Genomic DNA, 14,318 nt, shown 5'->3' with positions numbered 1-14,318 from the left:
GGGCTGCGAGCAGGATTGAATATAGGAGAGAGGAATTAGAAATTCTCTTCAGATCAAGTAATTTGATAATTTAAGAGCGTGCATAGTTTGTCCATTTGTTTTATACTATTATGCAAAGAAAAGTTATATTGACGTAAATAAGTCACTTATTCTGTAAGTCCATTGATGAAAAGTAAGGCAGCTCAATGAGTCCTACCAAGTCTTATCTCAGCAATGTTCACTCAGTTCTCCTTTGCAGAAATTGAATAAATTCTCCTTTTTAAAAAAAAAAGGTATCTGCTCTGGATTACAAGGGATGCTATTGTTACATTCCCAGGTTATGTTATTGTATAAGTATATATAAATCATTGTGAATTAACTCCTATAACAATAAGATGCTCAGACTGCTTGAGGGCACGACTGACACCACTTAACCTGAGAAACTATAGCTAACTCTTCAAATTTGTGTTTGGATTTCCTGGACAGCCAGGAACACTCCCAAACATACACCAAAGGTTGGCTGCGGTCATGGGGATTCAAGCGGAGGACTTGTCCCTCATCTAGATTTGTGACGCATCATAGCTAGGGCGGAAACCTGGTAGTTCTGGGTTCTGCCTATTAAAAAAAACTTCCACATGCTTGTTGCTCCAGATTTGACATCCTAGGCAGGCTCTAATAAGATTGGTGAGCTGTACAAATCTGAAGTTTACTGACAAAAATACACTTCTGTCATGCTCGCTATCATTGTGTTCGCCTTCTGGAGACATGCTATAACTACTCCTGCAGATTGCTTTTAACAATATTTACCCAGAGATTTGTCAAAAACTTTAGGTTTTTAGGAAGATGATTATTCTTTGTGTTTGGAGTTTGTAGAGCTGTGTTGTAAGATTGGAATTCCTTTTACCCCCCATTAGTTTTCTACTTAAGCCTGACTTCATGCGTCGCCCTGATCGGACCTTTGACCCATTCTCCGAGACCCCGGTAGATGGTGTTATTGCAGCAACCTGTTCTGTGCAGGTAAAGTGAGAAAGAATGAATTTACATTTATTGATCATCTGATGATATCCTCATTATATCGAAAGCAGTTCGCAATCATTGAATCAATTTCTGAAGTCTTGTCACAGTCATCGTGTAGGAAAACGGGACAGCCAATTATGCACGTCGATGTCCCACAAAACCGCAAATTAGATGGAAGACCAGTTGATTTTTTTTTTTAGCAGTGCTGTTTCTCTATTGGCTTCTAACAAAGTCGAGTTTAGTTGTTTTTCAAAATTATTTTTGAGGAAAATAAAAGGAAATGTCGCACATTGCCCTGCCTGCAATTCTCAACAACACCATCGTGCTCTATGAGATGGAAAAAATTATGAGCAACACTGACCCTTGACCACTGAGACTTGTAAAACCCACCAAGAAGTCACTTAAAATTGCACCGGCCGTTCTGGGAAACAGCAGCTAATATTCGAGCAGCTGGAATCAACCCATTATCCAAATGGAATCACGGGAAGCATGCAGTATAAAGAAGCAACACCTCATCACTGACCAGACAGCAATGTCCCACAGAGGGTTCCTCCCCCCTCCCCCTGCCAGCAGCATGGGCCGCCTCTGCTAAAACTACCCCCTCTGCCCTCCTCTCCGACTCCCATCCCCCTCACCGGGACCCAGCCCATTGTCCCCGATGAGGCCCGATCCCCGCATACCTTTCTGAAGGGCATCGTCCATCATCCTCTTCTTGCTAGCTGCAGCCCCAGGAGTGGCCATCGCTCCCAATTGGCCAGCAGCTGTGGGATGTGGGAACCTCCTGCCTCAGAGGGGTGTTCTGACCAAGGTCAATTTAGAGCCTGGGCCATGCAAAAATTGGCAGCGTGGCCTCCTGGCAGAGGCAGGCTCGTCCCTGACTTTTCAGCTGGTGGGCAGGGCCACCGCCACAAGGTAAAATTCTGCCCTGTAGTACTGCAGTCAAATTCCCCACCCCTCCCTCCATGTGCCCTACCGAAATAGCACAGGCAATTATCCACAATATGCTAATACTCCTTGACCCTAGAATCAGCAATACTAAAAGCTATAGTTAGAACCAAAACTTGCTAACTATTGAACAAAAGCAAAACATTGCTCAAAATAAGGATTTATCAAATATTGGGTGAGCTTTACCTTCATAAGACATTTTATGAATTGAATGAAAGTAAATTAAGGGTACGGTAGCGTAGTGGTTATGTTACTGGACTAGAAATCCAGAGGTCTGGATTTAGTTAATTAAATAAATCTGGGATAATAAGCTCGTATCAGTAATGAAACGACTGGATTGTTGTAAAAGCCCATCTGGTTCACCAATGTCCTTTTAGGGGAGGAAATCTGCCATCCTCACCCAGTCTGGCCTACGCGTGACTCAAGATCTACAGTAATGTGGTCAACTCTTAACTGCTCTCTGAAATGGTCCAGCAAGCCACTCAGTTATGACAAATAACCACTACGAAAACCTATAATCCACATGGACTGCAGTCGTTCTAGAAGGCAGCTCAGCACCAGCTTCTCAATAGCAATTAGAGATGGGCAATAAACACTCCCAATTCCTATATACTGTGAAAGAATAAAAATGCAATTGCCTGATGAAGTTTTTGCATTTGTGTTACTGGGATGTTAATTACAATAGATGTCTTTCTCTTTTCTAGGTAATATCAGGCCAGTTTCTATCAGATAAGAAAATCGGTACTTATGTTGAAGTAGATATGTATGGTTTACCCACTGACACAATTCGAAAGGAGTTCCGGACACGAATGGTGATGAACAATGGTTTGAACCCAGTGTATAATGAGGAGCCATTTGTGTTTCGAAAGGTAAATTATAAATTCAATCCTTAAATTATTTTCAAAATTAGTGCTGAGTGTAATGTATAGAAACAGGATTGGAATGTTTGCCTGCCTGATGGTCAGTCATAGAATCGTATCGCACAGAAGGAAGCCATTCGGCCTATCGTGCCCATGCTAGCTCTCTCAGAGAGCTACCAGTTAGGCTTACTCCTCTGCTGTTTCCCCATAGCCCTGCATGCTTCTCCTTTTTATGTATGTATCCAGTTCCCTTTTGAAAGTTACTGTTGAATCTGTTTTCGTCACCCTTCCAGGCAGTGCATTCCTGATCATGGTAATTTGCTGAGGGGGAAAAAAAATTATCTTCCTCGCCTCTCTGACATTTTGCCAATTATTTTAAATGTGTATCATCTGGTTACTTACTTCCTCCCAGTAGAACCGGTTTCTCCCTATCTACTCTATCAAAACCTGTTAACCTTTTGAATACTTCTTTTAAGTCTTCCCATAACCACCTTTCTCCTAAGGAGAAAAATCCCAGCTTCCCTAGTCTCTCCAGATAACTGAAACCCTTCATCCTTGGTAGCAGTGGAGTAAATCTCCTCTGTCCCCTCTCCAAGGCCTTGATGTCCTTTTGAAAGTGTGGTGCCCAGAATTGGATACAATATTCTAGCTGAGTTCTAACTAGTGATTCACAAAGGTCACCTGGATATTAGTTATTCTGCCTTGTTTTCATTTTTGCTAACTCTGCAATAATATTTTTTAAATCCTTTTTTTGTGCTGAAACAGACTAAAAAGCAAACAGTCTGCAAAAATTGTGATGGAAAATTTGCGTTGAATAATCGTATCAACCCTCCCTTTTATATCCTGAATGCTGAACTCAGCACCATTTCTGCAGCTCATATATAATACACAATTGGAGTGCATTTTAAAAATGGTTTAAAAAAGAAATATGTTGGAACATATATGCAGATAGTTCACTGTGGTTTCATGATGATTTAAAACATTCTTGTGACAATCAGATTATGCAGGTGTCAGTTGTACAAATAGTACAAATAATAATGAAATGTAAATGTGGAGCCGCAGAATATAAGCCCAAGGAATTTTTTATATTCTTTCATGGGATGTGAGCATCACTGGCAAGGCCAGCATTTGTTGCCCATCTTTAAAAAGTAATACCGACTACCTCCAAACGCAAGCATAGTGATTGAATTCTTCCTGTCTAAGCTGACAAAGTTGGAAAAATTAGCACAAGGCAAGTGGAGTGTGTTGCTGTCTCTAAAATCAAGAGAAGGAAAATTTGATTCCAAGCTATGGAAGCTGGCAGCTAAATGGGTAATACAGTTTTGAGAACGGTACAGGCTTAAGGGGCTAAATGGCCTACTGATGTTTCTTCCTAATAGAAAGACTGTCACTCAGTGGAGCGAATACTGGTTTATATAACTTGAAAAACAAATGAGATATATTTTATTTTAATGGTGGGTTTGGAGGGATGGGCTGGGGGGCACCAGGAGATGGTGTGTGAATGACAATGTAGGAGGGAGGGGTTTATACACTTCTTGAGTGTAGGCCTGACTGAATATTGGATTGGTGGATGCTTGGGGGCAGATTTCAGGCCTCCTGTGGAAATATGCAGTTGCACCACAAAAATGCTGGGTAATGACTTAGCAGCCCATTCCCGACGTTGCCATGGCAGCACCAGTCTCCCTGCAGCTGAAGTGTCCATTTTCTAATGCAAGGTGGGGTCCTATGATGTACATGGGATCTCAGTTACCATTTTAGGAGAATATTGAGTAGAGCATACACTGCGCATACTTTGTCCAGTATCAGCTGGAAGTTCAGCTAAAGAGGGTCCGAGAGGTAAGTGGGGAGTTTGAGTGGGCCTCGGTAAAATACTGTGGTTCACTGCTGACCTAGGCTGAATCCTTAGTCACTGGTCACTGTCAAAATTAGGCCAAATCCACTAACCCATTAACCCAGTGAAATGAGTTTAGATAAGAAAGCATGCTCGTAATCAAGAGGCGCAGACTAATGCCCTGGGGACATGGGTTCAAATCCCACCATGGCAGCTGGGGCAATTTAAATTCAATTAATTAATTTTTAAAAATCTGGAATTGAAAGTCTCAGTAATGATGCCATGAAACTATCATCGATTATCATAAAAACCCATCTGGTTCACTAATGCCCATTAGGGAAGGAAATCTGTCGTCCTTACCTGGTCTGGGCTAAATGTGACTCTAGACCCCCCACAGCAATATGGTTGACTCTTAACTGCCTGCTGAAATGTCCGAGAAAGCCACTTGGTTTCAAGGGCAATTGGGGATGGGCAACAAATGTTGGCCTTGCCAATAACGGCCACATCCCATGAAAGAACAACAAAAAAATTGAAATGGGTGGAAGGAGGTCTTTACAGCATGTGGAAAAGTCAGCAATGGAATTAAATAACTTTTGTGTGTCTGTGTTGGTGTTGGAGATGCGGTGGTTCTGTTGTCAAAGGGGCACGAAAAACGCTTGACAAGTTTAATTTAGGAAAATAAAAATTCTGGTGCAAAATCTGTTTTGCTCAGAAGGAGTATTAATGATTTAGGTTGTGACTCGCAATTGCACTGTTGTGTGATTGCATAATATTGTCTATTTCAAGCCATGAAACTGATTTTGTCTGAGCAGTAAAGGCAAAATGTAAATTTTTCATATTCCAGGTGATCCTGCCTGACCTTGCAGTGTTGCGAATAGCAGTTTATGATGACAACAACAAGCTGATTGGTCAGAGAATCCTACCTTTAGATGGCCTCCAAGCTGGCTACAGGCACATATCCCTCAGAAATGAAGGCAATAAGCCTTTATCATTGCCCACTGTCTTCTGCAATATTGTACTCAAAACATATGTCCCTGATGGGTTTGGAGGTGAGTTTATCAGGTTCTTAGCTGTCAGTAGATATTACTTTACATTAGTCACAGATTGGAAGATCACCCATCAAGCAAATAGTGTCAGTTGAAATGTAAAGCAATACAAGTACTGTCCATGACTGCTCATAATGGCACAATTAAATCACTGAAGTACATATATCACAGAAAAATATCATCCAGTTACCCAAAACACAGCATAAAGCAGCTATCGTGTTATTTTCACAATTTTGGCTGTTTGTGAATCAAAGATTGTTTCCTTTTTAATGCTTCACCCCCACCAAGTCTCTTAAAGCGCTGACTCTTACTCATCTACAGCCCAAGGATGGTCCTCTCATATCTTGTCTAAGTGGCCATGGATGCGTTTCAGCGGTGACTCTCTGCCTGCTGTTTGACCGTGGGTGTATCACAACTGAGCACTATGCTGCTGTAAGCACATGTTCATTTTCCAGCGTGTCATTGGACAGTGACCCCAGGGCACTGAGCCAATTGGAGGATCCCTATCCATCACCTTGGCTACAATCCGTTAGCTCAGCAGAAATTGAATCTGGAACCTATGGTCCATAGGCATCAAGTACATGTCATCTTTACCAACTGAGCCATAGGCAAGCTCTTGCTGTTCGTTTTTCAATAATGTAATTTAGTATTAGTCATTTTAGTTAGAATAACGTTCTCGCTTTCTGCAACATAGGTTGTAGCAATTTGGGAAACCTCTAGGGCACATATTCCATTTCCTGCAATGTTTGAGCAGGACTGTGGGTATGGACTTGTGCTAATTTTTAAAAAATGTATCTATCACAAAGATTGTCTGCTTGCACCTTTGTAAACATTGTCCACTTCTGCTTCTCCTTCACATTTGCTGCTGAAGCTCTCATCCATTCCTTGGTCACCTCCAGGCTCGACTATTTCAGTATTTGCCAGGCCTCCCCCTTCTGTAAACTTCATTCAAAACTCTGTCACCCATATTCCACCCTGTCCTCATTGACTTACATAGACTCCTATCCCTCAACACCTAAGATTTTAAATTCTCATCTGTATTTTAATCTCGCCATGGTCTTGCCTGACCTGTGACTTTCTTCAGCACTGCAACCTCTCTCCCCACTTCCTTCCCCAAGAATTGTCCAATCCCCCTTCACCCACCATGAGCAATACCACGCTCCGAAATTCCTTTTCTAATCACTCACGCCGCTCCTCTTCCTTCTCTTCCTTTAAGACCTCCCTGAAAACCTACGCGTGCCATTTTTAATTGAATATTTTCAATTGTTGTGCAAGTCGGAATATAGACGCGGTCTGGTTCATTTTGCTGTCTGGGCCAGAGCTGGCCTTGTGTTTATCTTTGCATGCCACGATAATGAAAATACATTTTTTTTTCAAAATTGTCTTAAAACTTTTTTTCCTTCACCAGATATCGTTGATGCTTTATCAGATCCAAAGAAGTTTTTGTCAGTAATGGAAAAGAGGGCTGACCAAATGAGAGCTATGGGAATTGAAACTGTACGTAAAAATACTTCAATGTTTATTGTACGTTGAACAGCAAATAACAGAGTAAATTTTCTTTTGTGTGTAAAGTTCAAGAAAACTCTTTTTCCTGAATTGTCGCTGTAAACCAGTAAGTACTTATCAATTTTTTTCTTTAATGTTAGGCAAAGGGCAATGTACCCAACTGTAGGTACAAATATCAGCTGTGTAGGCTGAAGTCAAAGTATATTTTCTGGTCGCAGGTGTTGAATAACCATTCGAGTTGGATAACTCTTTCCTTCACTGGATTCTGATATCTAAAATGTCATTGTGGTATAGTTTGTAGTTGTACAGACATGGAATGTTTTACTATATTAAGGTGCTACATAATGCAAGTTGGTGTCATTGCAAAGAGTTTAAGAATTATATAATCCAGATATTTTATAATTCATCACGGTTAGATTAAATTTCTATTTCTTCACATTGGCTGATCTTTCAAAAATGAAAGCAGGTAGGAATTAATGAGTTTCAAAATAAAAAGAAATTACAACACACACACCCCTCCCCCCTGCTGCCATCACCCAACTTTTGGTTCCTCCTTAAATGCACTGAATGGAGCACCTAATGGTAGATCTGACCTCTGTTCTGTGCCTGATCACCACAGGGTGGAGTTGGGGGATGGGGGTGAGGTTGCGGAATCAGTCAGGTTTGTTGCCCTGAATGCTCTCTGGGTTCGACTTTTGCCAAGATCGTCAGGACCCCGCCGTCAGCTCAATTCTAGATCGAAAACCCAGCAGGGACCGTGGTGGGACATCAGTCGCGGTCTTCCCAGAGGAAGCCAGTTAAGAAGCTGTCTCTGGGACCCCTGTCCCATTAAGGACAGCGGGCGGACCAGGGAACTTGCAGGCCCAATAGGAGGGCCTGCAGCGATGTCCAGTTGGCAGCCCCAGCAGGGGAGGTAGACACTGCCGATATAGGTAGGAGAAAGAGTTATAAAAGTGCAAAAAAATAAGTGTGGCCATAGCCGCCAGACCATCATTGTGATGGGGAAGTGCCAAAACATGATGGCCTGTGGCCCCCAGCACCTGCGGCTCAGGGGCATGTGGAATTTAAAGGAGGACTCACTGGCCCCCCACCTTTGCCTGCTGCCAGGAGGCCGACTTCAGGAAACGGCCAGGCTTCAACCTCAGCAGAGGGCCTGTACGCCATTGAGAAGATCCAGGTAGTATAACCAATTTGACCCCAAATGGAGTCTTAATTGAGTCTATATAGCTACCCACCACTGCTGGGCAGGTAGCCAGTGCCAGGAAAATTCAGCCCTAGGTCTACACGTGTAGATTCTGGATGAAGATGGGATTAGACTCAAATGTGATAACACCAGAATCAAATAGCTAACATTCATGTGACAAAAGTGGTCTTTTGGATAGGGTAATGAAGGCTTGCCACAGAGGTAGAAACCTACATGAATCACTCTTTTCAGAGAATCAAGGAAACAAATTCGAAGTTGATTTAGGGCTTAAATCAATTTATATAAGTTTAAATTATGCAGCTAAGACTAGCAGTTTCCATTTACCATCATAGCACAATGAGGTCCCCTTAATTCCCGTCTTGTTCAGCTAGATTTTAAATGCGTGTCTGCAAGAGTTACTCAATGGCCATCAGTGACTGAGTTGCAATTAATTAGTGGGACAATTACGGTAAATTCCATGAATTCTAATCATGCTACAACATTTGCGTAATAATCCAACTAGCATATCAAACGTACAGATGGAGTCAAGTGGTAGGAGCAGGTGCACCTTTCCCCAAAAAGACAGCCATAAGTGTGAGATTTAGGCAACACAGATTGTAGCATAATAAATTATACATAAGGCTACTACACAACGGGAATAAGTGTTTATATTCAACCCAATTGCATTTTCTGTACAACAACAGCAATTTGCTATTCAAAGCACCTTTAACATTGAAAAGCATCCCAAGATCGCATGATAGAGGGGAAAAAAGGAGCAGGCAGCAAGCTTTCGTGTAAATATTACGAGGGGTGATGAAAGTTTGGTTGAAGAGAGGCACTGTGCAAACAACAACAGCAACTACTTATTTATATAGAGCCTTTAACGTAATTAAAACCTTCCAAGGCACTTCACAGGCGCGTTATAAAACAAAATACGACACTAAGCCGTTAGAGGAAATATTGGGCTGGATTTTACAGCCCCACCAACCCCACCCCCCGGCGATGGGACCAAAATTTACATATGTTAATTTATTAAAATAAAGGGATTAATTACTTACCCGCTCCCGCTGTCCATTCCGGTGCCATATTTGTGCCGGTGGCCAGCACTCCCATGCCTTTGGATCTACGTCCAGAGATCCGAGGCAGATCACTGGTGGGAAGCGGGGAGCAGGTAAGTGTCTCTGTGCAGGAAATGGGGGGAGCAGCGTCAGTGTAATTTACTTGGTGTCAGGGGATGGTGGGAAGGGGTAAAGTTTAAAATTGATGAAATTTGGAGGGAAAGGTCGGGAGCACAGGGTAAGTATTTTGGGGGTGGTGGGGAGAGGGTAGGTTTTTGTTTCTATGGTTATTGGTGGAGTGGGTTGGAGAGGGTCAGGATCAATTTATTTCATTTTTCACGAAGACTGTATCTTTAAAAAAATTTAATTAAATGGAAGGGCTCGAAGCCCTTTAAAAATGGCGTTGACACCTGCACAGTGGCATCTAACGCCAATGCCAGGGACGGACCGCCCGCCCCCTCCACGTCATCGGTGGGGGGTGCAGAATTCTCCAGCCATTTAAATGAGCCGCCGCGCTGAATATCGTGGCGGCTCTGTGACGTGCGATCCGCACGGGTAGACCACCATTTTTGAAGCTTGCCGCCAAGATCGGCAGCGAGCTTATAAAATTCAGCCCATTAGGTCAGCTTGGTCCAAGAGTTTTAAGTAATGTCATAAAGGAGGGATGTGAGGTGGAGAGGTGTAAGGAGGGGATTTCAGAGCTTAGGGCCCAGCGCACTGAAGGCACAGTCACCAATGGTAGAGTGATTAAAATCAGGACTGCTCAAAAAGCCAGAATTAGATGAGCGCAGATATTTTGCAGGGTTGTGGGGCTAGAGGAGAGTACAGATATAGGGAGGGGCGAGGCCATGGAGGGATTTGAAAACAATATGAGAATTTTATAATCGAGGTGTTGCTTGACTGGGAGCCAATGTAGGTCAGCGAGCATGAGTGATAGGGAAACAGGACTTGGTGCATGTAAAGATACGGCAGCAGAGTTTCGGATGACGTCACGTTTACAGAGTGCAGAATGTGGGAGATCAGCTAGGAGAGCATTGTAATAGTCAAGCCTAGAATAACAGAGGCATGAATGAGGGTTTCAGCAGCAGATGAGCTGAGACAGGAGCAAAGTTGGGCGATGTTAGAAGCTGTTATTAAAGGTGATATAGCAGGGCATTTAGAAAAATTCATGGTATTCAGGCAGAGTCAACATGGTTTTGTGCAAGGGAGATCATGTTTAACTAATTTATTGGAGTTCTTTGAGGGAGTTGCATGTGCTGTGGATAAAGGGGAACTGGTGGATGTATTGTACTTAGATTTCCAGAAGGCATTTGATAAGGTGCCACATCAAAGGTTATTGCAGAAAATAAAGGCTCATGGTGTAGGGGGTAACATATTGCCATGGATAAAAGATTGGCTATCTAACAGGAAACAGAGTAGGCATAAATAGGTCATTTTCTGGTTGGCAAGATGTAATGAGTGGTGTCCCACAGGGATCTGTGCTGGGGCGTCAACATTTTACAATTTATATAAATGAATTAGATGAATGGACTGAAGGTATGGTTGCTAAATTTGCTGATGACACAAAGATAGGTCGGAAAGTAACTTGTGAAGAGGACATAAGGGGCCTACAAAGTGATATAGATAGGTTAAGTGAGTGGACAAAGACCTGGCAAATGGAGTATAATGTGGGAAAATTTGAAATTGTCCACTTTGGCAGGAAGAATAAAAAAGGAGCATATTATCTAAATGGTGAGAGATTGCAGAGCTGTGAGATGCAGAGGGTTCTGGGTGTCCTAGTGCATGAATTGCAAAAGTTTAGTATGCACTTTCAGCACGTAATTAGGAAAGCTAATAGAATGTTATCATTTATTAGGAGGGGAATTAAATACAAAAGTAGGGAGGTTATGCTTCAGCTATACGTGGCATAGGTGAGACCACATCTGGATTACTGTGTACAGGACTGGGCTGCTATTTAAGGAAGGATGTAAATGTGTTGAAGGCAGAACAGAGAAGGTTTACTAGACTGATAACTGGAATGGGCGGCTGTCTTACGAGGAAAGATTGGACTGGCTAAGCTTGTATCTGCTGGAATTTAGAAGAGTAAGAGGTGACTTGATTGAAACATATAAGAACCTGAGGGGTCTTGACAGGGTGGATGTGGAAAGGATGTTTCCCCTTTTGGGAGAATCTAGAACTAGGGGCCACTGTTTAAAAGTAAGGTGTCGCCCATTTAAGACAGAGATGAGGAGAAATTTTCTGTCTCAGGGTCATGAGTCTTTGGAATTCTCTTCCTCAAAAGATGGTGGAAGCAGAGTCTTTGAATAGCTTTAAGGCAGAGGTAGATAGATTCTTGATGAGCGAGGGGGTGGAAAGTTACCGGGGGTTAGGTGGAAGTGTGGAGTAATCAGTTCAGCCTTGAGCTTATTGAATGGTGGAGCAGGTTCGAAGGGCCGAGTGGCCTACTCCTGCTTCTAATTCATATGTTCGTATGTTCGCTGTTACGGTGGTAGAAGTTGGCTGTCTTAGTGATGGCGCTAATGTGAGGTCGGATGCTCATCTTGGGGTCAGGTATAATACCAAGATTGCGAACAGACTGGTTTAGTCTCAGAGGGATGGAGTTGGTAGCTGGGGAACGGAGTTTGGAGCGGGGACCGAAACAATGGCTTCTGGTTGGAGGAAATTTCTGCTCATCCAGTACTGGATGTCAGATAAGCAGGCTTATCATTTAGCAACAGTGGAGGAGTTGAGAGAAGTGGTATTGAAGTAGAGCTGAGTGTTTCCAGTGTACATGTGAAAAGTAACACTTTTGGATGATGGCGCCAAGGGGCAGCATGTAGATGAGAATAGGAGGGGGACAAGGATAGACCCTTGGGAGGTTGCCAGAGGTAACCATGTGGCAGGGATCAAATTGAGCCAAATCATTATGGATGATCATGAAGAGGAGGAAAAAGTGTATGTTAAGAGGGGAGAGGAAAGCAGGAAGGTAACTGGGTTTGGGGAGGGAGTCCCAAAGCATGGGGATAAGGTATCTGAATGCTTTGGCACCACTGCAAGCAGTTTGTGGAAAACATTTGTCAGTTCTGTTGGAGGATGGAGAACCAACTTATGTCAATGAGGACAGAATGATGGACAAGCGTGTTTATAATAGTAGAGGTTATAAATACCAGAGCTTGGAAAATTTGTAGAGATTGGAGGGTGGCGAAGTGTAGAGGTAATGAAGGATGGGCGGCAGGCATCTTGGAGAGGTGGGCTTCACCATGCAATAGTGACTGGTAATGTATATACACAACCCTCTCAGCCCTGCAGCAAGGCTTGTATTGCCTTCCTCCTCATCCCAGTGCAAGGACCTGCCAGAGAGTGGACCTGCACCAGGAGTGCAATAGCCCCCAGCAGGAAAACTGTCCGCTTTCTTATTGTTCAGATGCCACTTACCTCCAGTAAGCTATGATTGTCAAGCAACCAACAGAAGCCCACAGAGGAGAATATACCCTTCTAACATTTCTTATAATGATCAGCCAGTTAACAATAAGGTCATGAAAAATATCAGTTTTATGTGCAGAAATAATCAATAAATAACAGCAGAAATATTTCTGAGATGAGCAACTGGTCTGCATGGCTACAGTGTATTTCCTGCAGAATTCTAATTTGCGTAGATTTGTCCCAGTTTCTAAGGTGACCAGCTCGGGCAAGCTTTCTACATCGAGACTCTCTTTTGGTGCATTGTTTTATTACATATTGTATATTGTTTGCTTTGAATTTCAAGAGCGATATAGCAGATGTGCCAAATGACAACTCCAAAAATGACAAAAAAGGGAAAACTAACCCAGCTAAAGCAAGTGTAACACCACAGAGCAGCTCAGAACTAAGGCAGAACTCGACTCCTGGCCAAGGAATTGGAAATGATGCAAAGAAAGGTGAGAATTCAGAAAACTGAATCATTTTTAAACAGTGTTTGTCGTCTTAAATTATCTTAAACAAGCTGTTGGATTGGAACTCCCGGATCATGCTGAGTTTGCAAATATTGAGCTGTATTCTGGGGAAAAATATTCCTTTTGGGAGATGTGAGAAACAGTTCCACATTTTTGTATAAATTTCTGAATGTTCACAGACCTCCTTATTGCATTTACTTTGTATAATTGCCAATATTAAAAAAAAAATTAACTGGGAAAACTGGTATCAGATTGTCTACATATAGGACTGAAATTTATACTTCGGGTAGATGTAAACAATGGTGGGCCACACTTCGCGGAGCCGTAGCAATATTAAGCTTATTTACATAGCTGGGCCAGACAGCCCACCCCGATGACGTGGAGGGGGTGGGTGGTCCTTCCCCGGGCAATGGTGTCAGCCGCCTTTGCACAGGCGCAGACACCATTATTAAAGCTCTTTGAACCCTAACTGTCAATTTAAATATTTTAAAGGTAAGTTTAGTGAAAAAATTTAAATCCATCCAAATTGTCCCTTTCCCAAACCCCCCAAAACCATAAAATTCATTACTTTCCCTCTTCCCACCCCACCCCCCCCCCCCCCAACCCCTGTAAAAACACTTCTCCTGCCCACCTGACCTTCCCCGCCCCCCCCCCCCCTCGCCCAAGTACATAAACTTTCAACTCTAACCCTTCCCACCATCCCCTAAACCAATGATACTAGTTTGACACCCCCACACTGAAAAACCTACCTGCTCCCCCCCCCCCCCCTCCCCCCTCCCTCCCCCCCCCCCCCCCCCCATCAGTGTTCCGCCTTGGATCCCCAGATGGTGATCTGAAGGCACAGGAGTGCCAGCCACCAACATCAATATCGCTCCGGGATGGACGGTGGGAGTGAGAAGGTAATTAACTCCTTCATTTAAATTTATTTGAATATTTAAATTGGGCTCCCATTGCCGAGCGACGTTGGAGTCTGTAAAATTCA

The 14,318-nt window shown here is 43.0% G+C and overlaps 1 protein-coding gene across 9 annotated transcripts in view; it reads left to right on the top strand.

The window, feature by feature from the left end:
* The window catches only part of plcb4a (phospholipase C, beta 4a), a 466,151-nt gene that overhangs the window by 350,069 nt on the left and 101,764 nt on the right, over positions 1-14,318 (top strand). For all 9 annotated transcript variants that reach the window (XM_068044348.1, XM_068044344.1, XM_068044346.1 and 6 more), the window contains 5 exons: positions 894-996; positions 2,646-2,810; positions 5,477-5,681; positions 7,087-7,175; positions 13,171-13,321. In XM_068044348.1, the coding sequence (XP_067900449.1) occupies positions 894-996; positions 2,646-2,810; positions 5,477-5,681; positions 7,087-7,175; positions 13,171-13,321 (713 nt within the window). The remainder of the gene's footprint in view (positions 1-893; positions 997-2,645; positions 2,811-5,476; positions 5,682-7,086; positions 7,176-13,170; positions 13,322-14,318) is intronic.

Source organism: Heterodontus francisci, chromosome 13, assembly GCF_036365525.1.
Source record: "Heterodontus francisci isolate sHetFra1 chromosome 13, sHetFra1.hap1, whole genome shotgun sequence".
In the NCBI taxonomy this organism is placed as follows: Eukaryota; Metazoa; Chordata; class Chondrichthyes; order Heterodontiformes; family Heterodontidae; genus Heterodontus; species Heterodontus francisci.
This window is presented reverse-complemented; position numbering and strand designations above follow the sequence as displayed.